At 47.0% G+C, this 14,443-nt stretch overlaps 1 protein-coding gene across 1 annotated transcript in view; it reads left to right on the forward strand.

The window, feature by feature from the left end:
• MAPK4 (mitogen-activated protein kinase 4) overlaps positions 1 to 14,443 on the forward strand; it is a 175,690-nt gene that overhangs the window by 146,276 nt on the left and 14,971 nt on the right. The window contains exon 3 of the mRNA XM_040336946.1: positions 6,125 to 6,269. Within this exon, the coding sequence (XP_040192880.1) occupies positions 6,125 to 6,269 (145 nt within the window). The remainder of the gene's footprint in view (positions 1 to 6,124; positions 6,270 to 14,443) is intronic.

A 14,443-nucleotide genomic window follows, 5' to 3' on the forward strand; every position in this document is an offset into this window, starting at 1 on the left:
CCGTGTTTACATACTGCTCTCCCCGTTCTTCAGCTCCGGGGAGCGATCGCGACGGAGCGGCTATAAACGAATAGCCGCGCCGTCATCCCGGATCGCGGGCGTTAAGGGGTTAACATCCCTGTGGATTAGAGGATGTTTCCTCAAATTCCACGTCACCCTGGATGCCGGCCGAGGTTCAGAGATTTCCGTCGGCAAGGATTGCGCCTGCGCAGTCCTTACAGGAACCATCTCGTTAGCCGGAACCATATCGGCAGATCACCGGCAGTGGACTGTCTCTTGGAATCCTTGTATCCAGTGCAGGGCTGGGGAACAGCTTTATTCAACCATGGTGCCTTCAGATTTCTTCAGGTGTGGCCTTGCAAAATACCTATAACTTGCCAAAAAACTGTATACAAGCCAGTGGGTGGATCAATCCTTCCTTTTAGTTACACAAAGCCACAGGTTTTCATTGTTCACTATTACAACCTTCTAGCAGCCATTGTCCTAACAACCAATGATATCATCAGTTGATAAGGAGGATGTCGGGCCACCTGCACAACATCCTTGTTTGCCCCTCCCCTGCCCCTCCCCTTCAGCACCAGGGTCACATTGGCTGAAGGGGTTGGAGAAACCGAGGTAGAAGAGAAACATAGGAATACTAGCCAGTACCAGTGCACAAAGGTGTACAGTAAAACCTTGGTTTGAGAGTAACTTGGTTTGAGAGCGTTTTGCAAGACAAGCTAATTTTTATTTATTTTGACTTGATATACAAGCGATGTCTTGATATAAGAGCAGTGTCATGTCACAACTGAGTATAAAAGAGAAGAGAGGCGCATCTAAGTGTAGCAATATGGTTACATTTAATGAAGGACCACAATTAGAAACTCACATGGTTGATGATTAAAACAGGCACATCTAAGTGTGCAGGCATCCGGGGTAAAGCTGTCCACATAGACCGCCCTCTGCACTGCCATCGATGTCATCCCACTCATGCTGCACTCCACGAGTGATTCAAGTCTTGCTTTCAGATCGCTCTACTTGCAGGGTAGTCTTCCCGGTCACGATTGCAGACTGACAGCAGTGAGGAGGATGGTCTATGTCAGGGATATGCAATTAGCGGACCGCCAGCTGTTGCAGAACTACAAGTCCCAAGAGGCATAGCAAGACACTGACAGCCACAAGTATGACACTCAGAGGCAAAGGCATGATGGGACTTGTAGTTTTGCAACAGCTGGAGGTCCTCTAATTGCATATCCCTGGTCTATGTGGACAGCTTTACTCCAGGGTTGTGCTATAACGAATCACAGCACAGTGATTGGACACAAGAGGCGGGATTTATGATTTCTCCAATCACAAGCAGGGGGCGGGGATTGTGCTCCTCCAGGCATTCCCGGCCAGGACAAGTACTGTCAGTGAGTGAAGTGGGGGCTTTTTTTTTGGGGGCATCAGATTGGCCCGGAGGGGCGGCTGTGTCAGTTTTATTCCGGGACACTGTATTCTCCTGGAATGAATGTGCCCGGGACAGACCTGCAAAATGCGGGACTGTCCCGGGCAATCCGGGACACGTGGTCACCCTAAGTGCACGTGATTTATCACGTGCACCTGGCCCGCAGACATTTTGATTTTTTTGTGATAACAACGGATAAGAAGTTGCTCGGCTGTTAACCCAAGCAGCAGGAGTGATAAGCTCTATTTGTGGGGGAACAAGTACAAAAATGTGAGTACAGGGTCGCATGACCGCGCAGTCAGGTAAAATAACGCAGTGCCGTATCGCAAAAAATGGCCTAGTCATGAAGGGGGAGGTAAACCTTCTGAAGGTCAAGTGGTTAAATCTTTATCACATTTCTGAGCTAAGCTATAAGCATGTTGACGTATTTGTTATCACTGTGGTGTTCTTTCCCTCCTGTCACTGTCCAGATTATTAGATGTTTATCGAAAGAATTCAGATATATTACTAACTGTCCACATACTAATGGATGTTTTCAGCAATTTATAACGTATAGCTGAGCCGCTATAATGAACTACATGGGAAAAGTTTGGCGATAGTGCAGGATGTTATCTTTATACTAGTAAGATATTCATTTAGATCTAGATAACATCAGAAGATAGGGACTTGGAATGTATAGTTCCCAGTGGCGGCTGGTGCTCAACATTTTTGGGGGGGCTCTAACGAAATTTTTTTTTTTTTAAATTGCAGCCTCACTGTGCCCATCAAATGCAGCCACTGTGCCATCAATTGTCACCACTGTGCCATGCCATCAAACGCAGCCACTGTGCCATCAATTGTCACCACTGTGCCAATGCAATCAAACGCAGCCACTGTGCCATCAATTATCACCACTGTGCCATGCCATCAAATGCAGTCACTATGCCATCAATTCGCACCACTGTGCCATGCCATCAAACACAGTCACTGTGCCATGCCATCAAACACAGTCACTGTTCCATGCCATCAAACAGAGCCACTGTGCCATCAATTGTCACCACTGTGCCATGCCATCAAACGCAGCCACCGTGCCCCTCAATTGTCGCCACTGTGCCAATTGTCACCACTGTGCCCTTTAATTGTCGCCACTGTGCCCATTGTTGCCACTGTGCATGTCACTGTGCCCTTTAATTGTTGCCACTGTGCCCATTGTCACCACTGTGCCCATTGTCACCACTGTGCCCTTTGTCGCCACTGTGACCATTGATGCCACTGTGCCCTTTGTCGCCACTGTGCCCATTGATGCCACTGTGCCCTTTGTCACCACTGTGCCCATTGATGCCACTGTGCCCTTTGTCGCCGTTGTGTCCTGTAAAATGCACTTGCCTTACTCCTTCCACGTCCCTCGATGTCTTCTCCCGCTTTGGTGATGCTTCAGCCAATCAGGTTACCGATAACCAGAATCGGGGAACCTGATTGGCTGAGACGCCCGTCAGTCTTATCTGTGCGTTCCGAGGATAAGACATCCGGGAGGCGAGGGCTGTACTCGGAAAGCCTATCAGAGCCGCTGTTGGCTCTGATAGGCACTTGCGCACAGCCAACCAGCTGCCGTTATTCAGGTGGCCGGCGCTCAATTTCTGGCCATCTCTGAATAGACCAGCGGCAGCTGGCAACAATAACATACATTCAAGAACATTTTTTTATTGCATTTTAGTCCAAATATGAGATCTGAGGTCTTTTTGACCCCAGATCTAATATTTAAGAGGACCTGTCATGCTTTTTTCTATTACAAGGGATGTTTATTTTTTTTAAAAAACAGTGTAAAAATAAATAAAATAAAGTAAAATAAATAAGAAAAAAATAATAATAATTTAAGCGCCCCGTCCTGATGAGCTTTTGCACAGAATCAAACGCATATGTGAGCAGCGCCCGCATATGAAAACGGTGTTCAAACCACACATGTGAGGCATCTCTGCAGGGGTGCCCAACCTTTTGAGGAGCGAGGGCCACTTTATCGACTTGGTGACCGGTCGCCGGCCACAATGAGCATCAGTGGCGTAGCGTGGGTTGTCAGCGCCCGGGACAAGGCAAGTAATTTGCGCCCCCTAACCTTTGGAGTTTTAGCACTCCCTGAGTCCTATCCTTTTCTACAATTGTACTGACCAGCCTGATTCCCACACTGACCAGTACACTAACCTACCTGACCACTACACTAACCTACCTAACTGATTCCTACACTGACCTACCTCACCACTGCACTAACCTACCTGATTCCTACACTGTCCTACCTGACCCCTACACTGACCTACCTGATACCTACACTGAGCACTACACTAACCTACCTGCTTCCTATACTTGCCACTACACTGACCTACCTGTCCACTATCCTGACTACTACACTACCTGATTCCTACACTGTCCACTACACTACCCACTACACTACACTGACCATTACACTGTCACCTACATTGCACTGACCACTGCACTGATCACTACACTGCACTGACTACTACACTGACCACTACACTACACTTCACCGCACTGATAATTACACTGACCACCTCACTGCACTGACCACTACACTACACTGTACTGCCCACTACACTGACTACTACACTACACTACACTGACACCAGATGTTTTTTTTATTTATACTGACTCTAACTCTGGCTGGCTGTTTCCTCTCTCCTCAGACCGTATCCACCCTCTCACCTGCAGCTTGCAGCTTTCATCAGTCCGGAGGAGAGGGGGAGCCTGGAGGAGGTGAAGGCAGCGGTGTTCACAATGTGGAGGTGGAGGCGGGACTCCAGGGTGGCCGCGATCACGGATAGGTCAGCCCCACCACGATCACTGATAGGCCAGCCCCGTGGCCCCGCCGCGATCACAGATAGGCCAGCCCCACCGCGATCACGGATAGGCCAGCCCTGCCGTGACCGCCGCACATGACCCCATTCTTCGCACTATTTCTCGGAGATGGCGGGTCGGGAACCCGCGATCTGGGCTTGCCGACCCGCCATCTTAGAGCAAGACACGGCGGGCCACATCGGAAGGCGCCGCAGGCCACATGTGACCCGCGGGCCAGTGGTTGGGTACCCCTGCTCTAGGGCGTTAGAAAAAAATATATACAATGTTTAGGGGTTTTAAGTAATTTTCTAGCAAAAATATATGTTATCTTGTAAACACCAGGGGCCAGATTCACAAAGAGATACGACGGTATATCTACAGATACACCATCGTATCTCTGACGTAAACTGGTCCTATCTATGCGCCTGATTCATAGAATCAGATACGCATTGATAGGGCTAGATCCGACAGTGTTACACTGTGTTACACTGTCGGATCTTTTTTTCAATTTACGATAAATTTACGATAAATTACGATAAATAATATGTAAATCAGCGAGATACGCAAATTCATGAACGTACGCGGACCCGTCGCAGTGTTCTTACGTCGTTTCTGTAGCGGTTTTCCCGTCGTATACTTACCCCTTCTTTTATCAGGCGCAGCCAATGTTAAGTATAGCCGGCGTTCCCGTGTCGAATTTGAATTTTCCTACGTCGTTTGCGTACGCCGATTCACGAACACGCGCGTCGCAAGTCCCGCTCATGTCGCAACCACTGACGTCCTAGTGACGTCAGTGGGAGCAATGCACGCCGGGAAATTCCCCGGAGGGCGCATGCGCATTTAAATCGGCGCGGGAACGCGCCTGATTTAAATAGTACACTCCCCTAGCCGCGGAATTTGAATTCCGCCGGGGGATTTAGGATCCGCCGTCGCAAGTTTGGAGGTAAGTGGTTTGTGAATTAGCCACTTGCCTCCTAAACTTGCGGGAGCGGATCTTAATTCACGTAGATCGAGCAGATCTATAGATCCGCTGAGCTACGTGAATCTGGCCCTAAATCTCAGAAAGAGGGTCGGTCCATAAGTGGTTAGGTTTAACGGAAAAAAAACTGTAAGCTGATTGGTTTCTATGCAGAGCTACTCCAGATTTTGCACTCTCCAGTTTTAGTAAATTAACCCCAATGTGTATAAATGTATGGACAGCATTGGACATCGTAGTGAGGAACCTTTATTTACAGACGATTGGTAGGAAGGTGTTAAGCAGATTGTGCTCACATTTCTTTATAATTTTTATTTTTTTCAATTTATTATAGTATTTTTCTCTACAACGGATCTCGTTTCCCTCATCCTCTTCTTTCTTCTGGTGAGTTTGGAGCCAGAGTAGTCCAGCAATCTGCATTCTCTGAATGTTAACATCTACGTCCGATCCTGCCAGCTTCGGGTTGCAGTGACGTTGCTCCTGGTCTGTACCCCTTGTCAGTTTTACTAATTCATCTAATCCCCTGGGGGGGGCAAAGAAGGCTTCACTACTCTGCTGTGAACCTTAGCAGAACTCTCCTTACCTGCTGGTGCTCCACCAAATTAATGAAACTGACAAGTGGTGCAGAGCAGAAGTAATGTAATCAGACCCCTGAGATTGGCTTGAGGTCATATAGGGGCTCACCAGCAGGATTTTTACATGGAAAGAATTATTATTTTATATATACCGTATATTTATATATATATATATTTTTTCCTTTTACTGATGGGATTTGCTAACCCTGACACTGTGTATGACAGGTCCACATTCACACTTACATCACGAATAGAGCTGTGTTGCCTAGAGAAGCATAGTGGAGAATGGCAGATGATTTACCAATGTCTTCTGTATTGTTCCAGGGTTACCTCTCAGAAGGACTGGTGACTAAGTGGTATCGATCGCCCCATCTTCTCCTCTCCCCAAATAACTATACCAAAGCCATTGACATGTGGGCCACCGGCTGTATACTAGCGGAGATGCTGACGGGACGGATGCTCTTTGCAGGTCAGTAAATCGTGTATCTGTGTGTCATTGTTCTCCATGCTTTCTCTGAAGCCTCGTACACACGCTCGGTTTTCTCGGCAAGAACCAGCAATAAAACTGCTGGCAGAGCTTTCTTGCCGAGTAAACCGTGCGTGTGTACGAGGCTTTCAGGTTTCTCGTCTGGAAATCTGGCCAGAATCTCGACGAGAAAAATAGAGATCCTACTCTCTATTTTCTTGTCGGCCTGTTTCCCGATGAGAAACCTGAGGCCCCGTACACACGGCCGAGGAACTCGACGTGCCAAACACGTCGAGTTCCTCGGTGAGTTCAGGGATGAAGCCGCCGAGGAGCTCGGCGGGACGCCTTCTCCCATAGAACAACGAGAAAATAGAGAACATGTTCTCTATTTTCTCGACGAGTTCCTCGGCGGCTCCATCGGGCCAAAAGTGTACAGACGACAGAGTTTCTCGGCAGAATCCGGGTTTGACCGAGTTTCTCGGTGAATTCTGCCGAGAAACTCTGTCGTGTGTACGAGGCCTTAGAGTGTGTATACTTACCTGTCTCCGTGGATGCTTCCACGGCATAGGTAGGGTGAAGTAAGATGGCGGCAATGGCATCGAATGTGACGAGCGCATGCTCGTCATACGCGATGATGTCACCGCGTTCTTTCCTTTCAAGAGAACCGCGGTACTGGTTACCCAACTTCTGTTAGTCTGCATTATCTGGGCCCCATACCATTCACATAGACGCTTATGGCTATAATTCCAAATTAAACCAAGTATTTGAACAAGGGATAATGGTTAAATGCTTCTCACATTTCTAGAGAGCCATGTCTGTGGCAGTGGTGGAACAGGGCTTTTTAAGTTCCACCAATGTGGGGAGCCCCAAGAGCACAGACTGTATCTAACCAGTGGCTGCATGGCTCTGAGCTGTGAGTGTCTCTCTCACAGCCCAGAGCCAGCACTGAGAGGGCTCATCAGCTTATTCTCCTCCCACTCTCTCCACCTGTGTCTGCCCCACCCACACTCCCCAGCAGTGCTGTGCCTCAGGGGAAGTGTGGGCAGGAAGTTTGAAGCCCAGCAGCCAGAAGAGGAAAGGTGCCGACAGATGCTCACTATCCACTATGAAGTCTCCCCTTTCACTCCCTTCTCTCTCCTGCCTCATAGTGAGTACTATGGGGTGCTCTGTGGACTCTGATGTAAGGGGTCTTTGGTGAGCAGAGACTTCCTTACTTTAGAGTTCCCCTTTACACCAAAGTCCACAGCATTCCTTCTTGCATCAGAGCCCCTCTTTAAAAAAGGGTTCCCCTTTACATTCCTTTACAGTGTAAGTGGAAATTTAGGAGAGATCTGTGGACTCTGATGTAAGGAGGGATCTGTGGACTCTGATGTAAGGGGCGCTATGCCGATTCTGATGTAAGGGGGGCTCTGCCAACTCTGATGTGAGGGCAGCTCTGCCGACTCTGTTGTGGATTAAGATGTAAAGGGGGAACTCTGTGGACTCTGATGTAAGGTGGATAGCTTGTGATTAAATGTTTATGATTTGAAATGCAATTTAATCACAAAATATTTGCATAGTGTATACTACAAAAACAAAATTACCATGTGCTACAAAGGTATTCGGGTTTGGCTTGAAGAAAAGGAGGCATCCCTACCCAAGACGCCAGGAAGGGGGCCTTTAAGGACTCAAGGATCAATGGGAAGGAATCAGGGTCGGAGGAAAAAGGGGAAGGTGAGAGGTCCCTTCCTGGATTCTTGCAGCGGGGCCCTTAAGGTTATAGTTATGCCTCTGGTCTGTGTTCCATTGCTTGGTCCTAGGGGATGCTTATGACAAAATGATGCTCCACCTACCCGAATCTAATGTTATCATGTAAATCAATCAGTCACAGCTGGTGAAGCTAAATCCTGCACTTACTGGGGTAGATTCAGATACAATGGTGTATCTATCGGCGGGCGTAACGTATCTCAGATACGTTCCGCCGCCGTAAATTAGGGCGCAAGTTCCGTATTCAGAAAGAACTTGCGCCCTAAGTTAAGGCGGCTAAGCGTATGTGGTCCGGCGTAAGCCCGCCTAATTCAAATGTGGATCATGTGGGCGTGTTTTATTTAAACTACATGTGACCCCACATATTTGACGTTTTTTACGAACGGCGCATGCGCCGTCCGTGAACGTATCCCAGTGCGCATGCTCCAAATTAACCCGCAAAAAGCCAATGCTTTCGACGTGAACGTAAATTACGCCCAGCCCTATTCGTGAACGACTTACGCAAACGACGTAATCGACGGAAAATACGACGCTGGCCCGACGTCCATACTTAACATAGGATACGCCTCATATAGCAGGGGTAACTTTACGCCGGAAAAAGCCTAACGTAAACGACGTAAAAAAATGCGCCGGCCGTACGTACGTTTCTGAATCGGCGTATCTACCTAATTCGCATATTCCTTGCGTAAATCGACGAAAGCGCCACCTAGCGGCCAGCGTAAATATGCAACTAAGATACGATGGCGTAAGAGACTTCAGGAATGTTTTTTCTCTACCTTGATATGATGTCTGTGAAGCCCACTTCACAAAAATATTGCATTGGATCAGGTCAATGAGTAATTTTTCCCAGGTGTTTCCAAGCCTTTCCGAGGGTTTACGAGATGAGCCGAGCTGTCCCCGAGCTCTCCGGTGCCCCCCACCTCTGGCCACATGCGGTATTTCATGCCATAGAAGTCAATGCGGAACGAATTATCTTTGTTTCCATTGGGGAAACTCGATTTGATATGCGAGTGCTTTGGATTATGAGCATTCTCCTGGAACGGATTATGCTCGTAATCCGAGGTTCCACTGTACCTCAATGGTGATCCCAACGTAGGTAGAAAACCTTGTGAGTCTGAGGGAGTGTTAGGCCGCGTACACATGGTCGGTCAAAACCGCTGAAAACGGACTGAAGGACCTTTTCATCGGTCCAAACTGATCGTGTGTGGGCCCCATCGGTCAGTTATCCTTCGGTCCAATAATTTAGAACTTGCTTTAAAATTGAACCGATGGACACCTAACTGATCGGTCAAAACCGATGGTTAGTATGCAAAAGCATCGGTTAAAGGTCCACGCATGCTCGGAGTCGAGTCGACGCATGCTTGGAAGCATTGAACTTCGTTTTTCTCAGCACGTTGTTGTGTTTTACGTTACCGCGTTCTGACACGATCGTTTTTTAACCTATGGTGTGTACACACATCAGACCATCAGTCAGCTTCATCGGTTAACCAATGACAACGGTCCTTCGGACGGTTCTCATTGGATGGACCGACCGTGTGTACGCGGCCTAAGAAGAAACGGGGCCACACAATGAGATTGAAGGAGAAGCGGTTCAACTTTAGGCTGCGTAGGGGGTTTTTCACTGTCAGGACGATAAGGACGTGGAACTCTCTTCCACAATTGGTGGTGTCAGTATTGATATTTTTAAAAAACTCTTGGGCGTGCATCTTAGTGAAAACAACATACAGAGATGTGGGAAATAATTATCGACATTGACAAACACGTACACCTACACAGGTTGAACTGGATGGACTATTGTCTTTATTCAACCTTTGAAACTATGAATTAGGTAAGTATATTACTTTGTTCATCGTGCCCTTGGCAAAACAAGCAGTTAACTCTTGCAATGGGGAGGGGGACCCACTTCAAGGGTCATTTTTTTTTTATATAGCTTTTCTATACCATCTTAGTGAGTGGTCTTCTATATTATGATCATTATTTTCCTTGTCGGTGGAAAAAAATTGAAGTGTATTGTAAACAAGTTCTCCAGAGAAAAGCAATAATGTACACGCTGGTTCCATCAATAAACACAGCAGTGTCTCCTCTCTTTATAATGGGCCATAATGATGTTAGTTCTGAAGATTGAAGAGATTCTTGATCACTGCAAATTAACCTCTTCCCGCCAAGCCTATGGAGATTTTTAGGTACCGTCGTTTTTCACCATTCCACGAATGTGCGCAATTTTAAAGCAGGACATGTTTGATATCTATTTACATCATCTTTCACATTATACAAAAAATTTGGGCTAACTTTACTGATTAGTTTTCTTTAAACATTTAAGGACCGCCGCACAACGATATCCGTCAGCAGAATGGCACAGCTGGGCACATAAACGTATATATACACGTCCCCTTTAAGAGCCCTGTCGTGGGTCGCGAGCGCGCCGCAGGTGTCCCGCGATCGGGTCACACAAGCTGAAGAACGGGGAGAGGTGTGTGTAAACAAACCTTCCCCGTTCTTCTCTGTGGCAATGTCAAATAACGTCTGTTCCAGCACTCACCTGCTCCACGTTCGGAGACGCTCCGCCCCTCTCCCCCTCTACAGCCGGCGTCCTCATTGTTACTGTGGGCACCCAGCTCTATTCTAGAACCAGAAAGTTGCTTGTTATTCAAAACGCTCTTTAACTGTGTTACTCGTAAACCAAGGTTCCACTGTAAGGGTTAATAAGGGGTTCAACTGATGAACATTTAATAAAAATAAAAAAAACTTTTTTAACTTGTCAGGTTGCGTTATCTGACTTCAGGGGCAGATCAAAGTTCATCCCTTTGATCTGCAGATGAAAAATCAGAAAGATACAAAATGAAACAATGTTTCTTTGTATCTTTCTGTATTTGTGGCTGAGCAATGTTGTTGATAAAAGGGTAGCCACAGATAATTTTTGCCCACTGCTATGACAGAGGAGGCAAATGTCTTCAGAAGAATCTCTCAAAGTCTGTTAAACCTCGGGGAAGCCAGAGCATGTTGCTCCCAGAGAGGTAATGTATCAGTAGCTTTAGCAAGTAAGAACTACTGTTTGGATGATCTGGACAAGGACCACTAGATAGAATGTGCTTACTCCATTATGAACGGTAGTTTTACCAGAACGAGCGCTCCCGTCTCATAACTTGCTTCTGAGAATGCGCAGATTTTTCACGTCATTAAAGCCCACACACGATCATTTTTTACAACCTAAAAAACGACATTGTTTAAAAGGTCGTGAAAAAATAGAGCATGTTCGGAAAAAAATGTGCCCGTTTTTCAGAACCCGAAAAATGCTCTGAAGGCCACACACGATAGTTTTAAATGACATTTTTAAAAAACGTTGATTTTTACAACCGGAAAAATTATCGTGTGTACGCGGCATTGGACCTTCTTGTTGGTTTTTTATTACTAACTTTGTCCCCTCTGGGGAGGTACACCATGTTGTTTGTCCCGGTGAACATTGTCACTGGGACAGAAAGTGAGGGGAAATCCTAAAAATTTTGAGCAAGAGGTCCGGGAAAATCCTGCAATGGGGACACTTGTTCATATGAACTCCTTAAGATGAGAATTTTCTTAAAGGAGAAGTACAACCAAAGTTTTTTTGGCTGTACTTCTCCTATGGATCACAGGAGTGCAGTGTGTTTGCACTCCTGTGACCCATTTTTAGCCAACAGCAGGCCAAAGCCCGCTGTCAGCTGACATCACAAAGCCGGTCCAGGCTCTGAAAAGATCCTGACCATATGGTCAGGATCCACCCAGAAGCCTTGACTGGCACCTGGTTTAGTCTCTCGGGGATTCGCTGAGAGCCTGAGCCAGCCTCTCCCACCCCCCCCCCTCCCTCCACAGCCCAGCACTCCAGGGAGCACTGGAGGGGGCAGAGCAGAGAGTGGGAGACTGACTGTCCCAGCTCTCTGCTTAGAGCAAAGGGGAGAACTGAGCGGATTTTGATGACTCAATTCTCAGTCTTAGAGCCAGCAATTAACTTGCTCCCCATTGGGATGGCGAAGGCATATGTGCAGACTTGCTGGGAGACTTTCAGTGAATAGCCTGTGCAGCACCCGACAGCCCCACGGCAAAGATCTCCTTAGGTAATGGATAAGTAAATGGAGGATTTTTTTTTTTTTTTCAAACATATATTTAAAAAAAATGTAAACCCTATATAAAGTGAATATGGTGCCCATACAAATTTGGCCTGTTCTCGGCCTGGTCTCTTCAAATTTTCCATGATATATAAAAAAAAAATCCAGTTTCTTTGATTCAGCTCTGGCAGGTTTATACAATTGTTATAGCCTTTTCTCTCTGTTATGCTGGATCATTTAATAAGCCTCAAACACCCGTTCTCCGCTTTCCTAATTGGCATGCCGCTTGTAGTTTTCCACCGCAGGATAATTAACTCCCTCATGGCTCATTACTGGCTGAAAAGGGATTGCTTCAGCGCAGATGTAGATTTTTTTTTTTTTTTGTTCCTCACAGTTCATTGATACAGCAAAAAAGTTAACCTTCACAGCTTATTTGATACACTAACTTCTGTCTGTGATGGCATGTCTATACCCAACATAAGGGAAAGCTGGTAAAAAATATTCTTGATCTTCTTAAATATAGTCAACTTTCCGGGAATCACAGTTGGAATGTAATTAAATTTACAAGAATTTTCTGCCTATAGAATGTTACTTTGTAGTTCTGTGTCACAGTGTATTTATCCTTTCTTTAAATTGTAATATTAAAACTTTAACAGTTGCGATTAGGTCCACTTTAGTATGGTGGTGGGTGTAAATATTTGCAAACTAAGGGCCAGATTCAGGTACAAATGCGGCGGCGTAACGCATCGTCTTTACGTTACACCGCCGCAAGTTTTCAGCGCAAGTGCCTGATTCACCAAGCACTTGCGTGTAAACTTTCGGCGGCGTAGCGTAAAGCCGTCCGGCGCAAGCCGCCTAATTCAAATGGGGCGTGTACCATTTAAATTAGGCACATTCCCGCGCCGAACGTTCTGCGCATGCTCCGTTTGGAAATTTCCCGCAGTGCTTTGCGTGAAATTACGGCCCCCCGACGTGTTTGTGAATGGCGACGTGCGTAACGTAATTACACCAAAAAAATTTTTTAAATTCAACGCGGGAACGACGGCCATACTTTAACATGGCTGGTGTAAAGTTAAGCCATTAAAAAGCAGGCTTAACTTTACGATGGGAAAAAACGACTTGCGACGATGTAACGCACGCGAGTACCTTCGTGGATCGCCGTAAAAGCTCATTTGCATACCTGACGCTGGAAAACGACGCGAACTCCACCCAGCGGCGGCCGAAGTATTGCATCCTAAGATCCGATGGTGTAAGTCAATTGCACCTGTCGGATCTTAGGGCTATCTATGCGGAACTGATTCTATGAATCAGTCGCATAGATACTCTCAGAGATACGACGGCGTATCAGGAGATACGCCGTCGTATCTCTTTTGTGAATCTGGCCCTAAACCTCTTGGTTTTATTGTGAACTGTTAGACAGGGTAATTTGGTTTGTTGCAGGCTGGCTGGTAAGTGAGCTGGGAATTTTTTGGTTTGTTGTGTTTGACATGCATCGCCTTCCCATGTGCTCCTTGCTGCAAAGGCCAGTTATAGGTTGAGGTGCTTGCCGTTTGTACCGTTGGTGAGGGGATGGACTGGATACCTTCACTGCCATTGTGCTATTGCTGGGTGTCAAGTGCGTCCCTATACCTTTAAGGAGAGGTTGGCTCCCTCCAGGCATACCTTCCCTTAAAGTGGCAGTACACCCTGGGAGTCGGTGGACATGGCCTTCTGGCTTAGTTCGCCGGCTCTTATGGGGTCTGCCTTCGGGGGGGCCTCACCGAGGAGGGTTCTGTTTCGGCAGTCCCTCCGAGGATGTTGGGTCCTTGTGGCTTCGGCTGTATGGGCCACAGATTACTCTTTTCCCTGCCAGGAGCCTAACGCCCCGGGGGATCAGAGCTGGGTCCTTTTCGGAGGACCACTTGACGATGCACCCGTCACAGTTTTTTTGTGTTTCACTCTTTATGTGTGTGCACATTTTTTCCTGTACCGGGTGAAGTTTTTGGGTTGTGTTTTGCACGCCACAGGCTTTTCAACAGAAAAAAAAGGCTTACCTGTAGGTGCTGGAAATATCTCCTAAACCTCCATGGTTTAGGAGATATTTACAATTGAGACCGCGCCGATGACCACTGCGCAGGCGCACTTTAGAAACGGCGATCGTGCGGTTTCTAAAGGAAGGGCATGCCGTGACTGGCAGCTCCCACACGCATGTGCGGGAGTGACGTCACGCGACTCTGGAAGAGGGTGAAAGATGGACGCTTCCTGCAACAGGGGACAACGGTGACATCGCAGGCTTCAGTTTCAGGTAAGTGACGCATAATGGGCTACTATGCAATGCAAGCCCATTATGCTTTACCTTATGGGAATTTGTGA

Source organism: Rana temporaria, chromosome 1 (genome assembly GCF_905171775.1).
Source record: "Rana temporaria chromosome 1, aRanTem1.1, whole genome shotgun sequence".
Classification (NCBI taxonomy): Eukaryota; Metazoa; Chordata; class Amphibia; order Anura; family Ranidae; genus Rana; species Rana temporaria.